We start from the raw sequence: 23,632 nt of genomic DNA, 5'->3' as shown, positions 1-23,632 counted from the left end.
CCCCAGAAAACGGCACTGACAGAGTCCTCTCCAGAGTGGTTATTCATACATTTCAGGTTCCTGTGGCTCTCTACCCTCTAAATACAGCTCTATTTCCTCATCTCCACAGGCATTATTAGGAGATGCACCTTAATATCAAAATCTGTCTCTGTAATGGGTTTAGAGGCAAAGATGATTGTATGTTAGATTTTCCTAACCCTTTAAGGAAAAGTGAAAGATACAAACATGCTTTATCTCACAAAGGCAAAAAAGCAGCCATTCTTCGCTGAAGAATGGCACAAGAAAAAATAAAACTGTGCTGCCATGTAAGGGATTAAGAAAGTGTCTAATGATCTTGTTCAATGTGGATATGAGTTAAATTGGGACATCGTCGACTCTCCTCTTTGGGAAACTTCAAAGATGTGGTTTAGATGCATCTATTGGGAACAGTTTGGTTCAGTCCTAGATGTGTCCTTGCCCAGGGGCTGACAGATGGATCAGGTGCCCTCTCAGCACCCCTCCCAGCCCCACACTTCTGTTGTTCTGTGCTTGTTGGACTAGCACGTTAGCTGAGTCAGAGTTGCCCTTGCAAGTTAGTGGAGGAGTCAGCTGCTTGAAAGAAAACAGGTAAACTCTTTGTCCCCAAAATAAATGCCTCTCTACCCTATTCCAGATGAAACTGAACCACTAGAGGTGTATTCCCTTGAACCACGAAGTATTTTTGGTCTTCCAGAGTTCTCTAACAGAATGCAGGCACTAACACCTAAGATGAAGTAACTGAACCTTATCAGATAACGTCTTAGCAGAGATCAAGATCCTCTAAGAGCCCAAGACTGGAAATGCAGGAGGACACAGACATGACTGTAAAGACAAACTCTGCCTAACTGAAAATGGAGCCTGTGGCTTGTACAGAAGATGGGGCTCTGCTCCATCCCAGTTGGCTTCAGTCATTCTTTCAATGAATGCAGAGCTCCTACCAGGTGTGGAGCACGGAACAAGGCACTGGGGACACTACCGTAGGCCAAGACGATACAAATCCTGCTTTCCTGCAAAACTCTGAACACACGGTGAACACGTAGGGAAATACTCAGTGGGGTCTAAATTCATGCAGCAAGTAATGACTGAGTTGCTAATATGCTCAAGGCATCATTCTAGGCACTTGGAATGAGGTGGTAACCAAATGGATAAATCCTTTGTCCTCATGGAGCTTACATTCTGGTAAGAGGAAGTTACATGATGCAAGAAGCACAAGGTGCTCTGACAACTACGACAGGGAGACCTACCCTAGCTGACAAGTCCCCCTGAGAAAGGCATGTTTCTACTGACACGTGAAGGCCGGGTAGGAACTGGTCAATATGGCAGGTGTCATGGGGGGAGGAGGCACCTGGAGGTGTTCCATTTAAAGTTACTAAACGTTGTCAAGCTACCACAGTTTGCTTGTGCAGTAGGAGGAAGGGTCATTTAGATCTTTCTCTTTCTTCTTATTCAAATAGTTTGTGCAATAAATAATTTGAAACAATATCAAAGTCACACTTAAAACTATTTTATCTCATTTTTATCTTGTGACTTTATTGGTCTTTATTGTAAATTATCATCAGATTCTATATAGATGTGATATAACTTGGACACTAAATTCAAAATCAACAAAGAGTTTTGCCCCAATGATGAAAGCATTGAGTCTAACTCTAAAATGTGTTTGGTATTGCTGTGTGCAAACAAGACAACGTGTTTGACATTGTGACATGGATCTTTCCCCACCTACACTGAATATGAATTATAGGCTGGTTCCTGCACTACAGGTGGACCTGTGGCAGCCCGGCAGTATCTTCTATGTATCCGAGGGAACAGTCACTGATGTCCGTATTCCCCACAATGGTTCCCAAGCCTTGCTAGCCTTCCTACAGGAAACCAACATCCAATACAAGTAAGCATTCCTTTTCATTGCTTAATTCATTTGTCGCAAATGGAACTGAAAGATAACTGTATTCGGGTTATTTCTTAAATGCCAACAACAGTGTTTCAGGTACTATTTTCACATTGGAGAAACCAACATGAATATAATACAGTTATATTCACCTTTCATGGGCTTATTATTAGTGTAATGAGGGGAAGGGGGAGCAACCACACTTCCCTGTCATTTCACCATCACCACTAAGCACTCAGTGTAAACACAGAAGGATTTTACTGTATGAGGAAAGGAGTAGCTTATCAATGCTAGAAGTGAATGGAGGGGGCAGGGGCAGAAAAAAGCTAGACTCGGCAGGAGCTGCGTCACCTAGGCAAAGGATGAGAGCTGGGACCTTGGAGGAGGGGACAATGCAAGCAAAGGTAAGAAGCAGTATGTGTGCAGGGAGCTGGTGTAGTGCAGTGCTGTGGCGTACAAAGTGCAAGTCAGAGAGTAGAAAGAAAAGGCACTGAAGAGACCGGGGAGGTCGGGTTGTGGGAAGCCTGCTGCTCAGATGTCATCTTGGGGGTGAGGCTGCACAACTGGAGGATGTAAGCAAGGGGACCCCAGGTAACTGGGCTGGAGGGGCAACAGGAGACTGCAGTAGTAACCCAGATAAGAGATAGTGAGGCCCCGAGTCAGGACCAGAGTAGGGGGATCAAGAGAATTCAAAAATATACTTCAGAGGCAAAACCACGTGGACTCTGCACTTGTTTGGACATAGAGGGGCAGAGGAAGAAGTCAAGGATGACTCCAAGTCTTCCATTTTTGGTGACCAAGGAGACAGATTTGGCTATTTTGAGGGTTTTTTTTTTTTAAGGAATAGTTAAGTAGTAAGAATGGAACAAGTGAGAGATGGGGGAGAGTCACAGGAGTCAAAGAGGAAACAGAAAACCTTTGAGAGAAGGGCTGTTAACGGTGCCAAGCGCTGCAGTGATGTCCTGCAAGCAAAGGAGTGACCAGTTTCCTTTGGATCTGGTGATGAGATTGCACTGGTAACGCTAATGGCGGGGTTGGATTGTTAGGAGTAGAAGACAGAAGTGAGCAGGAGATGAGAACACAGACCAGCAGAGCAGACTACTCTTAGAAGTTACAGTCAGAGGAGAGGCAGAAAGCAAGGAGAGACGCTGCATCAGTAACTGCTTGAGATTTGGAATATGTTTGGTTCGGGGGCAATTTCAGCATGTCACCTGAGAGGAAGGACCAGCAGGGAAGGAGACATTGATGATGCAGGAAAGAATGCATCAATGGAGAAGTGGGTTTGAACAGTAGGAAGGATAATTTATCCATATAACCAAAGAGGTAAATGCAGGTCTAGGTAAGATGGTGGATAAGAGAGTCAACAAGTTTAAAGAGATTGTAACTGACAGCCAAATCTTCTGGATGAAGTGAGAAGCAAAATGATCTACTCAGAGTGAAGAAATAGGAGTTGAAGAGCATTGCCATGGGAAAAACTGGGGTAAGAACCAATAAAAGTGGCTGTGGCAGAGAAGAGAGGTCGTAGCACTGACGCGGAGCTGAGGTTGTTGGGCAGGATGACAAAAGATCAGGGTGGCAAGGAAGCTGAGGTTCCCAGTGAGATATGAGCTCAACTTTCCATCCATGGGGTCTAATCTGGATAGGAAGGGAGGAGAGTCTAGGAAGAATGATGGGACATAACAGAAGAATCAAGGGAGATACTGAGATCTTTATTTTGAAAACAGGTATGGTGTGACTAAGGGCAACAAACTGGAAGGAAAGAAGTTTTGACAAAGTGTAGGCTGTTGGATGCTTAGAGTTCCAAGGTAGGACATTTATGACTGGTGACAAGATAGGGGTAGCAATGAAGGAGATGGCTGAAGTGGAGTGGAGATCATTGAGGCTGATGCGGTCAAGAATGAGTGGGCGTCGTCACCAGAAAATCACCACAGCAGTCTTGAATCTCCTTGGCTGATGGAAGGATTTGAGGTGGAGGGAGAGAACGTGCTCCTAGGACAGGAAATTCAGGGAGTAGCCAGGAGTTAGAAGTAAACAGCCGGGAATGACATGATGCTGAAGGGTGGATGAACTCTTCCTGGAAGTTAGAAGATTAATGAGGAAGCACAAATGGGGGTCCTGGAGAATGCAGACCTCCTTCCCTTCTGGCGCCATAGTAGGAGAAGTGGGAAAAGAGAAAGACACAAAAGAACCTGTGTCCTTGAGAAAGTCCAATTTCTGTTGGGGCAAGACTATGAGAAGAGAGTTCTCTGAAGAGACTAGAGGATGTAGGAATTTTGTTTACGATGAAAGAGGGATTCTAGCAGGCACAAGGGGAAAGGAAATGGTCAAGAGGTGGAGAGTCAGTGCAGAATCTCGGGGGAGAAATGCAGCATAGTGAATTAATGAGACAGGAAGGAGTGACTTACTTTTGGTTTGGAACCCTAGGATTTCAGGGTGGAGAAGCATAATTGTAAATGACTAACCTCAGTGACTCCAACTTTTTAGCAAGTGGTTGTACTGCCAAAACTGGCACAAAGACCCCTGATGATGTCCAGCAGGGCCTGGGAAGGGTTCGTGGCTCTGTGAGACTAAGGTGAGAGCCCTAATCTCTGTGCAAGATGGGCTGAGGGGTGCAGAGGGGCAGTGACATCCTCCCTGGTCCACACAAATACCTCCCTGCCAGTTATTAAAGTACAGATAGGCTTTTTGCAAACAGATATTTTATCTGTGCTTCTAGAACAGGGTAGAGCCACAGCTGTGCATAAAACTATTGTTCATATTGAACACTTTTAGGCTCCGCTGTAGCTTTGATTCTCTGAATGCCTGGCAGGAAAGAGTTTATATCTGTAGGGGCTCAGTAACAACTCACATGCTTCGTTAATTATTATTTGGAAGAAAAGAATATACCAGTTATTTTAACAGGTCCCTGTTTCTGCCATTCAATATGGGTCATGTGGAACTGACACAGAATGAAATATCACACTTCATGTCACAGAGAAGAGAATATAAAAAATGAGTGTTTTGAACCAGTTGTCTCCTCATGGAGAGCAATCATTAAGGATTATTCATTTTGTTGATCCCAAGATAATAATACGTAAGAGTCAATTAAATTCCATGGGGCAGTAGGTAGAGATCATTTTAATTGACTTTTATGACTGTATCCTGGGGTATTTTCAAAAGATTATCATTTACTCTGTACAACTGTATATACTGTGAAGCTATAGTCATCTTTCTAGCAGAGATAATGTGACCCCATGGGTCTGGCCCCTACATGATCAACCCCTCTTAACGACATGACAGATGAGGTGACTCATTTTGCTATAAAAAATAATTCAATCATTTTGTAAATTAAATACCTGCAAAAACTGGTAATGGAATTTCAAATGCTGAGCCTCCTCTCCACCCTGAAAACTTTGGGAGGTGGTTTCGTACTAATTGATGACATCACTTGGAAAGTTCTTAACAGATCTGGTCACTTTTAAGAGTGCATACAATTGGAGTAGAAAGAATAGTCAGCCATAAAGAACTAAGAAACAACGAGAGTTACAAAAGCCACGGGGGGGCTCCACTTCCTGGGCTTCTATCAATCTGCTCGGTTCCCGTCAACTAACTTGACAAGACAAATGGGGCCAGACCTGCCACATCACAATTATTTTAATTTCCAGGTGGGTGTCTAAGGGCCTGTGTCAAGGTACAGTCTAAGCTACTGAACAGAGGCCCTGTGTTAGTTTGCTAGGGCCGCCGTAACAGGACCCCAGACTGGCTGGCTTGAAAGACAGGAATGTACTGTCTCATGATTCTGGAGGCTGGAAGTCAGAGGCAGGGCTGGTTCCTCCTGAGAGCTGTGAGGGAGGGACAGGCCCCAGGCCTCTGTCCTGGCTTTGTACGTGGCCGTCTCCTCCCTTTTTCTCTTCCTATCAGCTTCCCTCTACATGTATCTGTCTTTGGGTCCTAATTCTCCCCCAACCTTTTTTTAAACTATGGTAAAATATACATAAAATTGACCATTTTAACCATACAATTCAGTGTCATTAAGCACATTCAGCACCATCCATTTCCAGAACTTTAGCATCTTCCCAAACTGAACTAATTCCCCCAATCCTTTTTTTTTTTTTTTCTTTATAAGGACCCCAGGCAGATTAGGGCCCACTGCAGTCACCTCAACATAACTAATTACATGTACAACAACCCTATTTCCAAACAAGGTCACACTCTGAGGTACTAGAGTTACCTTCAGATTTGGGTTAGGACCTTAAATGTGGATTTAGGGGTAGGGAATGCAATTCAACCCATAACAGACCCCAAAACACAATGATTTAAGTGAAGCCAACTGTCTAGAGGTCAGGGAGCTGTTGCTGCCACCCCTGTCATGACCATAACTGCCTCTCATGCCACGACGCTGGTGACCGGCCCCTGGAGCTCTGAGTCCTGTCCCCCAGCCGCCTCTGAACAGTCCCGTCTCTGCGGCCCCGACACGGCCCCAGCCACAGCACCGCAGCAAGAGGCGGCCTCTGCCCGGCTCCTGACTTCCCACCTGGCCAGAGTTCATGAATTTGTACCCAGAACCACAGCTGCAAGAGAGCTGAGGAAAAGTCCTTTTCAGCTTCCCAGCCCTTTCAGCACAGGAAGCCCAGAGAGGGAGGAGGGATGAGTGCTGAGAGGCAGGTGACCACGTCTAGCACAGACACTCAGGAGAGGAAGGAGGAAGCAGGGACCAGCCATATTCTCATACTGTCTTCCGTTTTTATTTAATACAGACACTGAGAAGACGGAGAGTGGTTTCTAGATTGATTAGCCTAAATTACTGGTTTCCGGATGGTTAGCCTAAATTTGATCCTGACAATATATTAAAATCACCTGGTGAGCTTTTAGCACCGCCTGCTACCTGTGCACAGAGATTTTTGTCTAAGTCGGGCTCAGTGTGGCACATTTTGTAAAGCTCGTGGGTGATTTTAAAGCAGCCTATCTTGAGAATCACTAGCCTAAATGAATGGATAAATACTAGGCATTCCAAGACTAGGGCACTTGGAAACTTTAAAATGAGACTGAGAAGCCCTGAGAGTTTACTCATCAAAGAAGCTACCCACCCAACTAGAGGGATTCCACAACTTCAAAACGAAAAACTTCAACATTTTCTTACTTTGGTGAAAATACTAGCAAACTTGACTAGAAAGTATTAAGATAAATCTTCTGTAGAAGCAATTATCCAGTAGAATTAGAAAGACAATTCTCTGAATGGGCATTTCATTATGTGATTAGTAATACATTCAGTCATTTATCAATTGGTAATGATAAAGAATCTAATCAGTTAAGAAGCAGAGTTTTTCATACTGAAAATCCTAGGAAACTATTAGTTTTCTAAGGGGTACAGTTGGTGGTTCTACCAAGAACTGCATCAGCACCTGAACTTCAGAACTTTCTGGTGATGAATATGAGGAACTGGTCTTACCTTGAGTGGAAACAAGCTATCTGCATTTGTTTATAATTTAGAAGATCTGTCCACTTTGGAAATAATGCAATATTCTACAGCTCAATTTTGTAAACATTCCAAAAAGGTTATTATACCTTTGAAAACTTTTTTCTGTGTGATTATATATCTTTTTAAACTGGAAATTCAGAAGGAGATTTATTCTGTAGATTTCTGGCTTTGGCACATCTATTCACTTTCCCCCCACCCCCACCCCTTAATTTCCTGAAATAGGGAAAAGTAGCCAAGAGAAATGGATAGACGGTACTGGTAAGGGAAACATCTCTCTGAAGATTGCCTGCAGGAACTAGAAATTCCTGACAATATACAACCATCTCAGCCCTCATCAAACTTGCATTTTTCTTGACCATCCCAGATTCTCTCACAATACAGGAAGATTCAGCATTGACATAGAGGTTCATTTGGTTCTTAACACCCACCCTGGCAATAGTCTTTAGTCCAGGCAAACCTGCTTTCATCTGTAACTCCTTTCCTTGAAGGAAGAAAGAAAGCACTGAGACAGATTATGTTCAGACTGACAATCTAACCTCCACTGGCATTTTGAGCCACTGCAAGCAACTACCAAGCAAGTCCGCCAAGTTTGTACCAGTCCATCTTATCTTGATATTTAATATGTTTCTAGTTTTAATGTCAAAAATTGAAATAGAACAGTGAGCTGATGATAAATTCCTGATTAAGTGCTTTGTCCACAGTGGGTACTCGGTAAATAACAAATGAGTAAATCAAAAAGAATGTCCTACACCCAACATGACCCTAAGTAATCTACCTCCTTCATGGACCAAAAAGCATTTTTTCAAGTAATTCAGGATAATGTTTTTTATTAAGTGGCTTATATAGGTCAACTTTGAAAGTCCTTTAAAGATGCCATTACATGTGCTTTTAATAGCATTTAAACCACCAAGTAACAGGTTCTTTTGGAAGATGAAATATGAAAGCAAAGTGTTTTAGCTACCTGCCAGGACCAGGAAAATCACTCAGAGGTTCTTTGACATCTTTAAGTATTCTAGATGATCTGAATGTCTTGTTACTTCATGGCACTCCAGTTAGAGGAGATGGGTGAGCACTGGGGAGGCAAGCCTATCTCATCAAGAACACCAATGACTCTAGCTGGAGCTGGTTCCACACATTTCCATGACCTTGGAATCCCTCAGCCTGGCCTCAGCCTTCAATTTCCAAATGCATTCACTTTGATTATCTGAGCTTGTCTTCTTCTAGCTTCCTTGATTGGACTGGTAGGCAGTGAAATTAGCTTTTTCCCCACTCTGGTTATTTCTTCCATTTCCTCCTGAGGATTGTAACTTCTTTCCTTCCCCTTTTCTCTGAGTATTTGGGTCAGGTGTGCTGGGTGATGACACGAGAGAAGTCTTTCAATGACCAGAGGGATAGGAACAGATAGAAGCAGCGGATAACGAGGGGGTGGGGGGGACTTGTCATGCTCCATTTTTCATGATGTCACACTGGACTTGAGTCTAGAGCCTGGAATTTGGGTTCACAGTCCAAGTTCCAATTCTGGCTCTGGACTCACTAGGAGAGTGATATTGGCAAGTTCTTAACCCTTTTGAGGCTTGGGCTCCCCATTTGTAAAATGGAGCTAGCAATAAAATCTACCTCATTACGGTTAAGTAAGATCATGTATGTAGAACACACAGCACAGAGCCTACCACCTGCAGGTGCTCAGTAAATTCAAGCATAGCCACCCCATCATTTGGTTCTCCTAGCTGCTCAAGCAACAGTGTTATTATCAGCATCATTATTACTTGGGAACATCTGCCGATAATTTTACATTTTATATTCATTACACCATTTATTTAAGTTTTTATTTCCTGAAAATGTTTATTTTCCCACAACTGGGTATTTTTAGAAATGTCAGTCTCCACTGTTCTTTTGTCTTCACTGTCCTTTCCATAGATGCATGATATTCTTTTGATAGTGAACAATTTTTATACTATCTCCATTTAATGTTCATCATGTCTATCATTTCAAATCCAGGATCCTCATAGAAGATCTTCAGAAAGCACTGGAAGAGGGAAGCAGTTTGCCCACCCAGAGAAGTCGGAGATCCCTCTCTGGATATAATTATGAAGTTTATCACTCCTTAAAAGAAGTAGGTAATCCGAGGAGCTTTTGTTGCCTTTTTATAAGTGCGTTTTTACCACTTAGGTTTCAGGACGGGGAGAGAAGCATAAAGACAGAGGCAGGGACTACATGAAAAATACTGGCATTGCCCACACACCTCACTTCTCTTCCACTAAGCCTTTTACGGAGATATAAGAGGTAGCAAAATAATTTTAACTTCACCTGCTTTATCCAACCCACCCTACAAAGGACGGGGAAGTGCAACAGAAGAGTGCAGTAAAGTGGCTATACAGTCGGCCCTCGGTATCCACACGGCGTTGGGTCCAGGACCCTCTGTGGATGCAAAAACCCGCAGATGCTCAGGTCCCTAGTGTGCAGTGGCTGTAGTACAGTCCGCCCTCCGGACCCGCGGGTTCTGCACCCACCGATACAGAGGGCCAGCTGCAATTACCAACACCTTCATGAAAAATCCGTGGAAGGTGGAGTGAGCCAGAGTTGGAGGGCAGTGAACTTTGTTGTGTGCCCCACACCCTCTACAAAGCTGAGATCTCCCCAAAACCAAGCTTCATTTGTGGCACCGCAGGGTCTTTGAGCTCGCAGATATTTATTCCACCAGGAAAACTCAGCGACCCCATCCCCACTCCCACTCCTGTACGCCTGGGTAAAAACCAGTTATTCTTCCTATGCAGCCTGAGCAAGAGGATGGCTGCTTCTGCTCTCCCAGACTGGGTCAGAACTCCCTGTCTCCAACCCCCAGAGTATTACTTGCTCTCATAGGGCATGGATGTGATGCCGATCATGGTTTTTAATTAAGGAATTGTATGATTATTTGAGCAACACCTTTCACTCCTGAAAAGCTGCCAGTGCCACGGGGGCAGGCCACAGCTGTCTCCTTCACCACTCTACCCCAGGGCAAGCAAAGAGAGGCTTCCAAATAGATAGTTGTTGAGAGGATGAATGAATGAATGCGTACATACATTTTTTCTTTATTCCCCTGAACTGAGCAAAGGAATGCCAGTCATGAAATTACTGAGATCCTGTGACATTCTTAAGAGAATCTTTGGTTCTCTTGATAACAACTTTTCTTTCAAAATTATTGGCACATAGTTTACATTTTTTAACTTACTTTTTAGAAGCTTGAAATTAGAAGCAATGGAAAAGCTTTAGATAACTTGACACTTCAAAGTGCTATTAACACGCACTAGGAAAAAGTCAAAATGTAAAAGTATATTAAAACAGATACGTATATACACATACATAAACACACATGTGCATATACACAAACATGTGTGCATCCTGCTCATTAGACTACATAAAAATAGAAAGAAAAGAAAATATGGGTACCTTCCAAAATCTGTTTTTTCAGGATAGGCTTTTTTCACATCAGGGAAACAGTGGGACACTTCTGTGTGACTTCCTTACTCCTTTATTGGGCTTTTAAGTCAGAAATGTCATCCATCTAAGTGCCTTATTTCTCCATCTCAAATATACCTTTTCCTGAAGACAGATAAATGTGTGTGAATGGATCAATGCAAATATATCGCTATTACTGGGGGAATTATTCAGAGCTTGCCCTCCGATGTGTGGCTGCACAGAATTACCATGAAGTGTGAAAAGATAATGCCTTTTTCTCAGCATCTTCTACTTGGTGGCAAATTATAATATGCAAGACTTCTAATAAGCACTTTCAAAGAGTTGGGGTGGTTTTTCTGAAGCTGACTTCTTTTCCCCTTAAATACTTGGAGGAAAATGGAAATAAATTTTGATTTTCAAAAAGAACCCAGAACACATTAATTTTCTTAAGATTCTGCCATCAAGATATTAATGACAATTTATAAAAGGGAGCAATATAAAGGCATTAAGCTACTATTTATAAAAACATAAAAATAAAATGTGGTTTTAAGTATCCTGAATAAAATTAAAACTACAAAATTGGGTTTTCGTTCAATTTTATACTTCATGCATGCTTTTTGAATTCTGAGACCTACCGTTGTCTTTGTGTTACGTTTTGTTTACTAAAAGCTCCATAATTGTGAGTCTGATATGGTTTTTATTTATTTGCTTTTAGATTCAACATTGGATGCATCATCTGAATAAAACTCATTCAGGCCTCATTCACATGTTCTCTATTGGGAACTCATATGAGGGAAGATCTCTCTTTGTTTTAAAGGTAAAAAGAAATTACTAACTAAATATTTACTAAACATTCATCTTTTTCAGGTTCGATTTACGGGGGAAGAAATGAACTGGTCTTTCATAGTGTCTCCTAGTTAACATCGTCTGGTAATTTCAGAAAAAAATTTCCTTGAGTTTCTGAGGCATATTTAGTATTTGTCATTGAGTGTTCCCGTTAGTACTGTTTCTAACATATTCAGAGTGACTGATGCACTGAAAAAATAATGATCTCCAGAATTATTTGTGAGTTGGTGCTGCTTAGGATGAACCAAGGCAAAACTACATAAATGTATAAGAAGGTATATGTTACTCCCAGCCCTTGAGCCCACGTTCTCTGCAGCTCTCCATCCCTTCTCGGCCAAACATCTAAAAAGATGTCTCTATATCCGTCTCAACTTCATTTCCCGTTCAGACCTTGACGCACTGGCCTTTGCCCACAGCTCTCTAAAACATCTACGATGGCCCCTAGGCGGCGCTCCTCTCGGCTCTGACCATCCCCTGGGGTCTCAGTCACTGGCTCCTCTCACCTTGTCCTTTCCTCGCGTCCTGGTAAACCCGGGATTCTCTCTCCATCTGTGCTCACTCTTCCAACCCTCTCCAGATGGGCACATCCACCCCATGGTTTCAGCAGTCATTCCTATTCAGTGGAGTCGGCTGTCTAGAGCTGTAGATTCATGCCTCGTTGCCTCCTTGACATCTCATCTCGATACCCACGGAAGCCCTCCGACTCTGAATGGCGCCTCGAGTCAGGAAACCTGAGCATCATCCTCAATTCCTCTCCTTTATTTTATCCACTTCCTTTCAATCCATTATGAAGAACTGACAACTTTTCCTTCTATCTTTCGGATTTTTCACCACCTCTGCTCTTGTCCTGCTGCTGTTGCCCTCGCTTATTTCTGCATCTCTTCTCCGTGGACTATTGCAATAATGGCCTCAGCACTCAACCTCCTCAAGTCCCCATCCTCTAACCTCTCATCCATGTCTACACTGCGTCAGTATGTGTCAACGAGCACTCTCCCCCCGCCCTCCTCCATCCCCTCTCTCACGCAAGCACATGCCTCTCCCTGGGGACACAGGATGAAGCCTTACCTCTTTTATGTAGAATCCAGGAATTTCCTGTGTCCTCTGCTTCTGTGTCCAGCTGCACCCACCTTTCTTTCCTCATACCCCAGAAGCAGCTCCTCAAGTGTAGTGTGCTCAGACTCCCTGCCAAGCTTGAGCTGCCTCCTTCCACGTGTCTGCCAGGCAAGCTTAAAGTCTTGCTCAACTACTCAAGTGCTCCTCTTAGAAGACTTATCTTGTTCCCCAGGAAAATTAGACGTAGCACCCCCATGTTCCCAAAATAACTTATGCATATTACATTATAATGACGAATTGCCTGTGTGTCTGCCCACCTCATTAGCATATAAACTCCTTGTCCTCACATCTCTGAATCTCCAGGGCTGAGCACTGTGTCTGACATTAAAAAGGATTTCCTGAAGTGTTAGTTGAGTGAATTAGTGAATGAATGAAAACTAGATTTACTATATAGTAAATACAATTTCAACTGATTACTGGGTTAGAAATCACATTATAAGTGATAGTGATATAATAGGATTATAAAGAAAAACCCATCGCTTGGTTCTACAAATCAAGTAGTTTTGTGTTTCCATTTTGTATTGTAATAAAAATTTGATTTGTCCACCTATAAGACATAGCTGTTTCTTTGATATCGCTTGGGAATGTTTCTGATTCCTTGCATGGGGTGGAGAGGGGAGAGAAAGGGAAGAAACTTAGCTTCTTAACCATCATGTATTACATTAAAATGGAGAAGCAAACCTATTTTAGGAATTGCCTTTTCCTTGTGTGTGTTCCACTTCTCTGATTTGTAATTAAGGTAATAAATTTATTGTTTCTGCATAAACAAGCCTGGACTTCTGAAATCGATAGGAAATCTCTGTCTTTTTTAATGGGTTACCTAATGAACCAAATGCTAGTGAAGTAGTATGCTGAAAACATTTAATTATGCTGGTCAGTGAATCCAGAAATAAAAGGCTGCATTGGTGACTATGAATACTCTTGTTTTCAGCTGGGCAGAAGATCACGAGCTTACAAAAGAGCTGTCTGGATAGACTGCGGTATTCATGCAAGAGAATGGATTGGTCCTGCCTTTTGTCAGTGGTTTGTAAAAGAAGTAAGTTAAACCCCTTACACAGTGTTCATTTCAGCTAGCCTGTGCTTCCCATGTGTTTTTATTCTGCTCAAGGAACAAAACTGGGAATGTGAAGCTGGCGACACCTAATTAAATGATAACACCACCATGATTCTGTGGGTTGCTTTCATGTTTATGAAGACCTCTCAAAGCCCTGGCCCAGTTTATCTTTACTCTACCCTGAGAGGTTGGCATTACCAACCCTCATTAAGGAGAAAGAACCTGAGATTCAGAGCATTTATGAATTTCTGACAAATTATGAACCAGCCATGTAGCTGATATGTGGCAAAGGACTAAAAATCCAACTGATGGTGTTCCAGAATAGTTCTTCATATAATAGTCAGGTTGGAAAATTCTACATCACTTGTCTTCCCCATCAAAGTGATCCCATGTATGCTATGGCAGGAAAAAGATGAGCAAGTGATTGCATTTTGCCCTCCTGCTATGGATCTGTGATTTAGGTACCAAAGACCTTTAGCATCTGTCGATTTAACATCCTCTGTTTCAATACTTTTCAGTGACTCTGATGGTTGATGACTCATAGTGATTTCTCATTTTCTGAGGGCTTCATTGAAATTGTAAGCCCTCTGAGGCTAGCATACAAGTGGGTTCTTATCCCAGGAGTGGGCCAAACTCATGGACCAACATCTTAATATGTTCTGATATTTTTCTATTGTCAAGAATGCAATGACTTTCATAGTTTTTCTTTTTAACCTTGACTTCTTAGGGTTTTTTTTTAAGGCTCCTAAAATAAAACCAACTGCTGGTACTGGTAATAAAAGTGAAGAAGCCTAAGGAAATGAAGATTCTTAGCCAGAGAATAACCCTACAAATTACTTATAGAAAACCATTAAAGATACAAAAGATATTTAAATATTTCAGTTATATTTCACTATGTTTTATGGGAAAATTATGAGACCTAGTGAAGTTTGTGATTATGAAGACTCTCCTAGTCTTGGAAAATCTGCCTCACAAATGTCAAGAATGTAGTAAATTTGTAAAATCTGCCTCTCCATCACTACCAAACCCACAAAAATAGGCTTAATTTTATAAATATTATGTAATAATAAAATTTTCAAACTATTCCCACTCGGAGTATTGAGCAATTCATATTCATCTTCTCTTGTCCTACCATTTCATCCTGGTAGGACAAATGCAAAAACTAAAATTGTTCACTCTACTACCTTGTATTAAAAATCCATTGCATACACACAACATATTGACTGCTCTCAAAATTCAAAAAGAAAAGGGGGGAATTGTTAAAGTACAGAATATCTGTTGTTTATAGACTATGGCCCTGTGTATTACTGGAGAACATAAGAATGTTATCTCCCAAACATTTACCTCACCCACACATGTGCAACGTCTTTGTAACTCCTAAACTTACTTTATTTGTTCAGGTGGTAATCACCCGTCTCTTCCTGTACCAGCATCAAGGGCAGAAACTATTTGTCTTGTTCATTGCCAAATCCCCAGTACCTGACACTAAATAGCTCTTCAGATACTTGCAAATGAATGGGAATAATGGGAATCCAGTGGTTACGACAGGGAAAGATTTCTGGGAAATGACCTGTCAGTTCATCTCACAAGGATATGAATGGTGCCACCTGGAGTTTGGCAGTGCGCGATCTGTACAGCCATCCACGGCAACCCTAGGACCCAAGCTAAATTCCCAAGGAAGAGGAGAATGCAGTATAACCACAGAAAAAAGGAAGAGGCATGTATGATGACTATCAAATGAGGGTAACTGATTTTAGAGCAAGAGCATCAATTAAGATCAGGATCTATTTCACCGATGATGGGGGGAAAGGCTTCTCCCTCCTACGCCAGGCCAGCTTCATGCATGCAGATGACTCTCGATTTCTGCGCCTCTGCTACCCTTTCCACGCCTCTCTCATGTTCGCTGTTTATGGCTGTCACTTGCCCTCACCTTGCTACCCCTCCACGACTTAATCATACATTTCCCATCTGAGTCAGGGCAGCAACCAGAGAGGGAAAAAAAAGGAGGACGGTGCAGTGGGGTGGGGTCACTAGTCCTAGTGTCCTTGTGGAAGCCATTCAATTCAACACATTGAATTGAATGAAAATGAAAATATAACATATCAAAATTTTTAAGTCACAGCTAAAACAATGCTAAGAGGAATGTTTACAGCAGTAAATGCATACATTAGAAAAGAGGGAAACTCTCAAAACAGTAATCTAAGCTCTCACCTCAAGAGCCTAGAAAAACAATAGAAAATAAAGCCAGAGCAAGAAAAAGGAAGTAATAGGAATAAGAGCAAAAGTCAATGAAATTGAAAACAGAAAATCATTAGAGAAAATCAGTGAAATAGGGAGCTGGTTCTTGAAAAGATCAATGAAATTAAATTTCTATCAAGAGAGACAAAGGAAAAAGAAGATACAAATTACCAATGTTAGGAATGAAAGGGGGATATCACTGCAGACTCTGCAGATACCAAAAGGACGGTAAGAGCATAGTATGAACAATTCTACACATATAAGTGTGACAGCTTCGGCAAAATGTGCCGGGAAGTTGGAAAACACAAAATACCACAATTCATCTATTATGAAATAAGTAATTTGAATATCTCTATTACTACACTAAGGACACTGAATTCATAATTCTAAAATTCAAAAAGAAAGAAATCTCCAGACCCAGATGATTTCACTGAAGAATTCAACCAAATGTTTAAAGAAGAACTAACACCAATTCTACAACATCTCTTTCTGAAAATAGGAGAGAACATTTTCAATTCATTTTATAAGGCTACTATTACCCTAATACCAAAATCAGACAAAGACAAAATCAGACCAAAAAAAAAAAAAAACTAGAAAATAGATTCAGAAATCCTTAATAAAATATTAGCAAATAGAATTTAGCAATCTCTAAAAATAATTCTACAGCATGACCAAGTGGGGTTTATTTCAGGGATGCAGGCCTGGTTTAATATTTGAATTTAACCATATTAACAAGCCAAAGAAGAAAAAAGTCTACATAATGTTAGCAATTCATACAGAAAAAGACTGACAAAATTCAACAGACATGCATGATAAAAACACCCAGAAAAAGAGGAATAGAGGGGAACATCCTCAGTTTTATAAAGAACACCTACAGAAATCCTACAGCAAACATTACACTTAATGGTAAATGACCAATGGCTTCTCCTTAAGATCAAGAACAAGGTTAAGGATGTCCACTCTCAACTCTTAATTAACATAGTGCTGAAGCAGAAGAGGAGGAAATAAAAGACATACAGATCAGAGATGAATAAATAAAATTTTCCTATTCATAGATGACATGATTGTCTACATAGAAAATCCCAAGGAATCTGCAGGAAAATAGAACTAAGTTCAGCAAGTGAGTTCAGCAAGATCACAGGATACAAGATAAACACACAAAAATCAACTGCATTTCTATATACGAGCAACGAACACATGAATGCTGAAGTTAAAAATACAATACCATTTATAATCACTCAAAAAATGAAATACTTTGGAGTAAATTTGACAAAACACGTATAGGACTTACATGCTGAAAACTACAAAATATTGATGAAATAAATCAAACAAAACCTAAATAAATGGAGAGACACCATATTCATGGATTGGAAGACACAATACAGAAAAATGTCTAGGGGAATATATATGTGTGGATGGGGAGGGCTATGTGTGAACTCTCTGTATATTCTGCTCAATTCTGTTGTGAACCTGAAACTGCTCTAAAAGAATAAAGTCTATTAAAAAAAAAGAAAGGAAAATGTCAATTCTCCCCAAATTTATATATAGTTTTAACACCATTTCTATAAAAATTCCAGCAAAACTTTTTGTAGGTATAGGTAAAATTATTCCAAAATTTATATGAAAAGGCAAAGGAACTAGACGAGCTAAAACTATTTTGTAAAAGAATCATTCTACCCAAATTTAAGACCTATTATATATCTACAGTAATCAAAAATATGTAGTGCTGGTGGACGGATTGACAAAGATAAACGGAACAGAAGACCCAAAAACAGAGCTACACAAATGTGCCCAAGCGATTTTCACCGAAGGTGCAAAAGCAATTCAATGGAGGAAACACAGACTTTTCAACTAATGGTGCTGGAGCAAGGGGACTTCCATAGGCGAATAAATGAACTTCAACCTAAGTCTCATACCTTCTACAAATATTAACTCAAAATGGATCACAGATTTAAATGTAAAGTGTAAAATTACAAAACTTTTAAGGAAAAATTTTCAGGATCTAAAGCTAGGCAAAGAGTCCTTAGCCCTGACACCAAAGCCATGCTCCATAAAAGGAAAAGTTGATAAACTGGACATTATCAAACTTAATCAAAATGTAAAACGTTGCTGTGTGAAAGACTCTGTGAAGAAAAAGACAAGCTACAAATTTTGTCATATATCTGATAAAGGACTCATATTTGAAATATATAAATTCAAAACTTGACAATAAAAATGCAAGCAGTCCAATTAGAAAATGAGAAAAAGACATGAAGAAACATTTCTCCAAAAAGTATACAGATGGCAAAGAAAAAAAAAACCACACACAAAAAAGATGCCGTTAGAGCAATTCAAATTAAAACCACAATGAGCATTCCCTAACAGAACGGCTAAAATTATATGCATACACACAGGCAGAGAGAGAGAGAGGGACTGACCCACCAGCCAACGCTGGGAGGATGCGGAAAAACTGGACACACACATTGCTGGTGGGAACACAAGATGATGGAGCTACTCTTGAAAACTAGTTTCTTTTAAAACTAGACATGCTAGTATCATGTAACCCAGTAATTGCACTCCTGGCATTTATCCCAGAGAAATTAAAACTTACGTTTGCTCAAAAATCTGTACACAAACATTTATAGCAGCTTTATATATAATAGGCAAAAACTGGAAACAATCACAATATCCTTCAATGGGCAAATTACAAAAAACTATACTCCGAAAAAAAAAAAAAAAAAAAAAAAAAAAAAGGAACAAACTATGGAAACGTACAATGTGAATGAACCTCCAGAGAGTTATGCTGGATGGAAAACCAAACCCAAATAGACACATACTGTATGATTTCATTTATTTAATGTTCTTGAAGTGACAGATTACAGTTGACTCTTAAACAACATGGGTTTGAATGATGAGGACCCACTTACACCCAGATTTTTTTTTCAATAAAACTACAGTACTACGTGATCCTCGGTAGGCTGAATCCAGGGATGTGGAACAGCAGATATCAAGGGCTGGCTGTAAAGTTATACGTGGATTTTCTACTGCTTTTGGAGGGTCGGCGCCTCAGCCCCCACATTGTTCAAGGGTCAACTACATACAAATGGAGAACAGATTAGTGGTTGGTGGGGGTTAAGGAAAGGAAAGTGGGCGTGGCTATAAAAGGGCATCAGGAAGGGTCCTGGTAGTGATGGAAAGGTTCTGTAACTTGACTATCAATTTCAGTATCCTGATTGTGATATTAGACTATAGTTTTTTAAGATACTACCATTAGAGGAAAGTGGGTAAAGGGTACAGGGATTTCTCTGTATTAATTCTTATGATTATGTGTGTATCTACATTTATCTCAAAATTTTAAATGAATTGTAAAAAATAATAACCAGGTCTCCAGACTCCTGGGTTCCATTCGCTTGGGAACCAGGTGCTACTTCCTGCCTAGAGAATCAGATGATTTCATCCCTGCTCTGTCTTCTCTGCTGTATAACCCTCATCAGCTGAGCCTGACTCACTGTACCATGGCCCTGGGAGCTGCCCACACTGCTGCTCCCCACTCCCAGTTTAGCGAATGAGTCCCTGAATGTCTTGGACACACAAAGCTCAGAAAACAGTGACACAGAAGCAAGCTACCTGGTTTAATCGACCGGTGAGAGGCGCTTGATTATCTTCTTATTTTGAGAATTGCTCAAATGAACTCATTATCTCAATACATAACTGATACTTGTATTCATTATCTCAACATATAACTGCTGGCTGGCAGACATTTTTAAGATGCAAAATACACAATAAGATTGTGGGCTTTTATCTTTTAAACTGAAAATCATTTAATTATGTGGAAAAACAGAGGGCCATCACTTTTGATTTCAATACTTGCTACCTCTTTTTTCTAATTTTTATATTACAAATTTTTATACCCTGTAAGCAAAATAAAGGAAACCAATAGAGTTACACTTACATTGCAAAATCTTTCTCTTATTCAATGCTTGTTTATAGCAGGTTAGCAGAGCCATTATTAATGTTATATTCTTAGAACTGTGGAGTTTCTGTCGAGCGGAGCCTAAGGGGGGACAACATGGTAGACTTACTATTGAAATGTGTATTACAGGTGCCCCTTCACCACAAAACCAAAAAGGAGCTTTAAGAAAAACTACCTATTTTTTTTTATGGTGATAAACTTTTCTTAAATTTGTCATGGGCCAAAAGGGTTGATACAGATACTAAATTCATCAAAGAAAGAAGCCTAGAATAGATAAACAGGAGAAGGAAACAGAGGTAAATATACAGAACCCGAAAGTTATCTTTCTGTAACAGTGAACAGACATTATTGCCAAAGAGTAAGAGACTTAAATCCAAGGGCAAACAGAGGGCAGAGAATAAAGAAAATAGACAAGTCGAGACTTTTGAAAAGGAACAGTAACTAAGCTTAAAACAAATGGACTTAAAAATTTAATTGCAAAGCAAAGGAAACCACCAAGTTAAAGTAGGATTAAAAACAGTTTAGCATTTCCTCAAAAAGTTAAACATAGAGTTACCATGCAACCCCAAAATTCCACTCCTGTGTATATAACCAAGATAAATGAAAACATATATCCACACAGAAATGTGTACATGAATGTTCATAGCAGCATTTTTCATAATAACCAAAAAGTAAAAGCAACTCAGACGTCCACCAACTGAAGGATAAACAAAAAGTGGCATATCCATAAAATGGAATATTATTCAGCTATAATAAGTACAAGACAAGCTACAACAAAAATGTGTTAAGTGAAATAAGCCAGACCCAAAAAGCCACATATCATTCCATTTATATGAAATGTCCAGAATAGGCAAATCCATAGGAACTGGATGTAGATTCATGGTTTCCAGAGGATGAGGGGAGAGAGGAATTGGGAATGACTATTAACAGGTACAATGTTTCTTTTGGGGGTGATGGGAAAGTTCTAGAATTAGATAGTGATGATTGCACAACATTATAAATACACTAAAAAAACCATGGAACTGTACATTTTTAAATGAATTACATCTCAATTGAAAAAAAAAAAAAGAATGAAGTGTTGATATTTGCTACACATTGAACCTTAAAAGCACTATGCTAACTGCAAGAAGCCAGTCACAGAAGACCACAAATTACACAATTCCACTTATATGCAATGTCCAAAATTTATAGAGACAGAAAGCAGACGAGTGGTTGCCTATGGCTGAGGGAATTGAGGGCACTGGGGAGCTGATACCTAAAGGATATGAAATTTCTTTTTTGGATGATGAAAATATTCTAAAATTATATAGTGGTGATGGTTGCATAACTTTGAATCTATTAAAAACCACTGAATCGTACACTTTAAAAAGAAGAACTATCAAATGTGTGAGTTATATCTCAATAAAGCTCTTATTTTAAAAATTAGTCTTAAATACAAATTTATACAAATGGATAATAGATTAGTAGTTGCCAGGGCTTCAAATTGGAGGTTGTAGGAGGGAAGTGAGTGGGACTATTTAAGGGCGACATGAGGGATCCCTGGAATGTCCTGTATTTTGGCTGTACCAATGTCAGTATCCTGGTGTGATGTTGTGTGATAGTTTTACAAGATATTACCGTTGGGGAAATGGGGTGAGGGATACACAGGAACTCTCTCTATTGTTTCTTACAACTACATGTGAATCTACAATTAATTCAAAATTAAAAGTTTAAGAAAAAAAATTAGTCTTAAGTACAGTTCCCTAGAAAATATTTATATTAATTGGTCTAACAATTTCTTATCACTCCATTTTCAGCACTCTGCATTATGGGGGTCAGCAGAAGTATAAGTCATGGTCCCAGCACTCAAGGAGCCCACGTTGTATTTGAGGGGAAATACTTATGTAGTATATAACATAAAACAGAGTATCTTTGGGGATTAAATTACACTGAAGGAATTCAAGAATCAGAGAAATCCAGGAGACTTGGGAAGAAAAGATTAGGGTAAAATTTGTGGGGAAGTGAGTCTCATTAGGCCTTGGCTGAGATGTGGGAATTTGAGCAGAGAGTTATAGTAGTGCTCTAAAAAAGGGAAAAGACTGATGTTGAGAACATGATGTAGATTAACGAGACCAAAGCCTGTAGTCTGTGTGAGTAGACGAACGCAACATGAGACTGGCTGAAAAATTATCGTTAGCCTTGTAAGCCAAACAGTGTTCGGTCCAATAAACAAAAATGAGAAAATACCGACATGGAGGGAAAAGCATGTGTCATTGTCTGCATTAAAGATGAACAGCAATGATACACAGAAGAAAGAAAGCAGGAGCCCAGAGTGAGGGCAACAAACTCAAAGAGTTTAGATTAAGAATCTACACATGGACAGGAAGAGTAGATGCAGGAATGGAAAGTAAAGAAAGGGTGTATATAGTTCAAATGAAAAGAAAAATCACTCATTCATTCAACCAAAGGCTGATTGAACCAAAGGCTCACTTCTTTTTATGTGAAGGCAGCTTGATGGGTTCTATCATGGTACAAATAGTATACTGTAATGTATACAACATTAACCTTTTCCTCAATTCATTTACTACAATTCTACTGGGGAAATGAGAAACACAAAGGCAGCACCAATAAAGGAAGTCTCTAGGAACTGATGATTGGCTTGATATGGGGATGAAAGTGCAGGATGGGTCAAAGATGGCAAGATGCCCAAGAGAGTGATGGTGTCATTGAACTTGGTGGGAGCACCAATCGAAATGCTGGCAGTATCATTAGTCTGAAGGGAAGAACCCAACACCACACTATGTGAAGCAAGTTAAATGATTGATTTATCCAACAAGAATGACTAAGTGCCTACCACACACTAGGCCAGGCACCGTGGGTACTGGCAAGGGAGACAAAGGACTATCAAAAATTCTGCTCTCTTGCAACTTGATTCTCACGGAGCAAAAGAAGGAAATACTCTGATGAGAGGTTACAGAGATTCAGGAAGTAGCCAAATGAATGAATACCTGATTCACAGGCTTAACTTGGGCAGCAGACATCCAAGGATAAATTCCAGTGATTTTGCCAACTGTAACAGAGTTGTTTTTAAGTATTTTTCTTGTCTGTAATTTTTAACCAGATAAGAAGAAATGGGAAAAGGATGGAAGACTGTAACAGTTCACCCCTGGAGTTCTGATACAAGTTCGGGGGAGTCCTATTCATAGATGGGGTAGTCAAGCAATTTTCAACAGCAGCCCATTTTTACATCTTTTTATTTTTCATCTTTTTATTCTTTAATTGTAGAGAGGCCACTTAATTCTTTGTTGCCGGTGCAGATGGAATAGCATTTGCTTCATTTCTCAGAATTATCTCAAACTGAATTGAGGTCATTTGGGCTTTGTTCACTTTTGAGAGTTTAAAATTGTCAGTCTCCAGGGTTGAGCATCTCAAGCCATGGCTGGTGCTAGCTGGCCTGGAGTTATGTATAGCATTTAATTTTTGCCTCAGATAATTCTAAACTGCTGGGACAAATTTGACCAGTCTTTATTCATAGAATATTTAGTGAGTAACTCTGGGAAATATTCATTTGATTTCCCAAGTGAGGAAGATATTTTCAAGCCTAAAAGCAAAGGAGGAAGGTATAAAGGAAATGATTGACAGCCCTGGTTT

The 23,632-nt window shown here is 40.2% G+C and overlaps 1 protein-coding gene and 1 long non-coding RNA gene across 5 annotated transcripts in view; one reads left to right on the top strand and one right to left on the bottom strand.

Moving 5' to 3' along the window:
- The window catches only part of LOC141575511 (uncharacterized), a 136,159-nt gene that overhangs the window by 54,939 nt on the left and 57,588 nt on the right, over positions 1-23,632 (bottom strand). The gene's annotated exons all lie outside the window — the stretch shown is intronic.
- Positions 1-23,632, top strand: part of CPA6 (carboxypeptidase A6) — a 181,273-nt gene that overhangs the window by 115,658 nt on the left and 41,983 nt on the right. For all 3 annotated transcript variants that reach the window (XM_045507112.2, XM_010970621.3, XM_010970622.3), the window contains exons 3-6: positions 1,779-1,903; positions 9,360-9,474; positions 11,515-11,616; positions 13,690-13,794. In XM_045507112.2, the coding sequence (XP_045363068.1) occupies positions 1,779-1,903; positions 9,360-9,474; positions 11,515-11,616; positions 13,690-13,794 (447 nt within the window). The remainder of the gene's footprint in view (positions 1-1,778; positions 1,904-9,359; positions 9,475-11,514; positions 11,617-13,689; positions 13,795-23,632) is intronic.

The sequence above is a fragment of the Camelus bactrianus genome, chromosome 29 (assembly GCF_048773025.1).
Source record: "Camelus bactrianus isolate YW-2024 breed Bactrian camel chromosome 29, ASM4877302v1, whole genome shotgun sequence".
Taxonomy (NCBI): domain Eukaryota; kingdom Metazoa; phylum Chordata; class Mammalia; order Artiodactyla; family Camelidae; genus Camelus; species Camelus bactrianus.
Note: the sequence above shows the minus strand (reverse complement) of the source record. Positions and strands in the feature narration are given on the sequence as shown.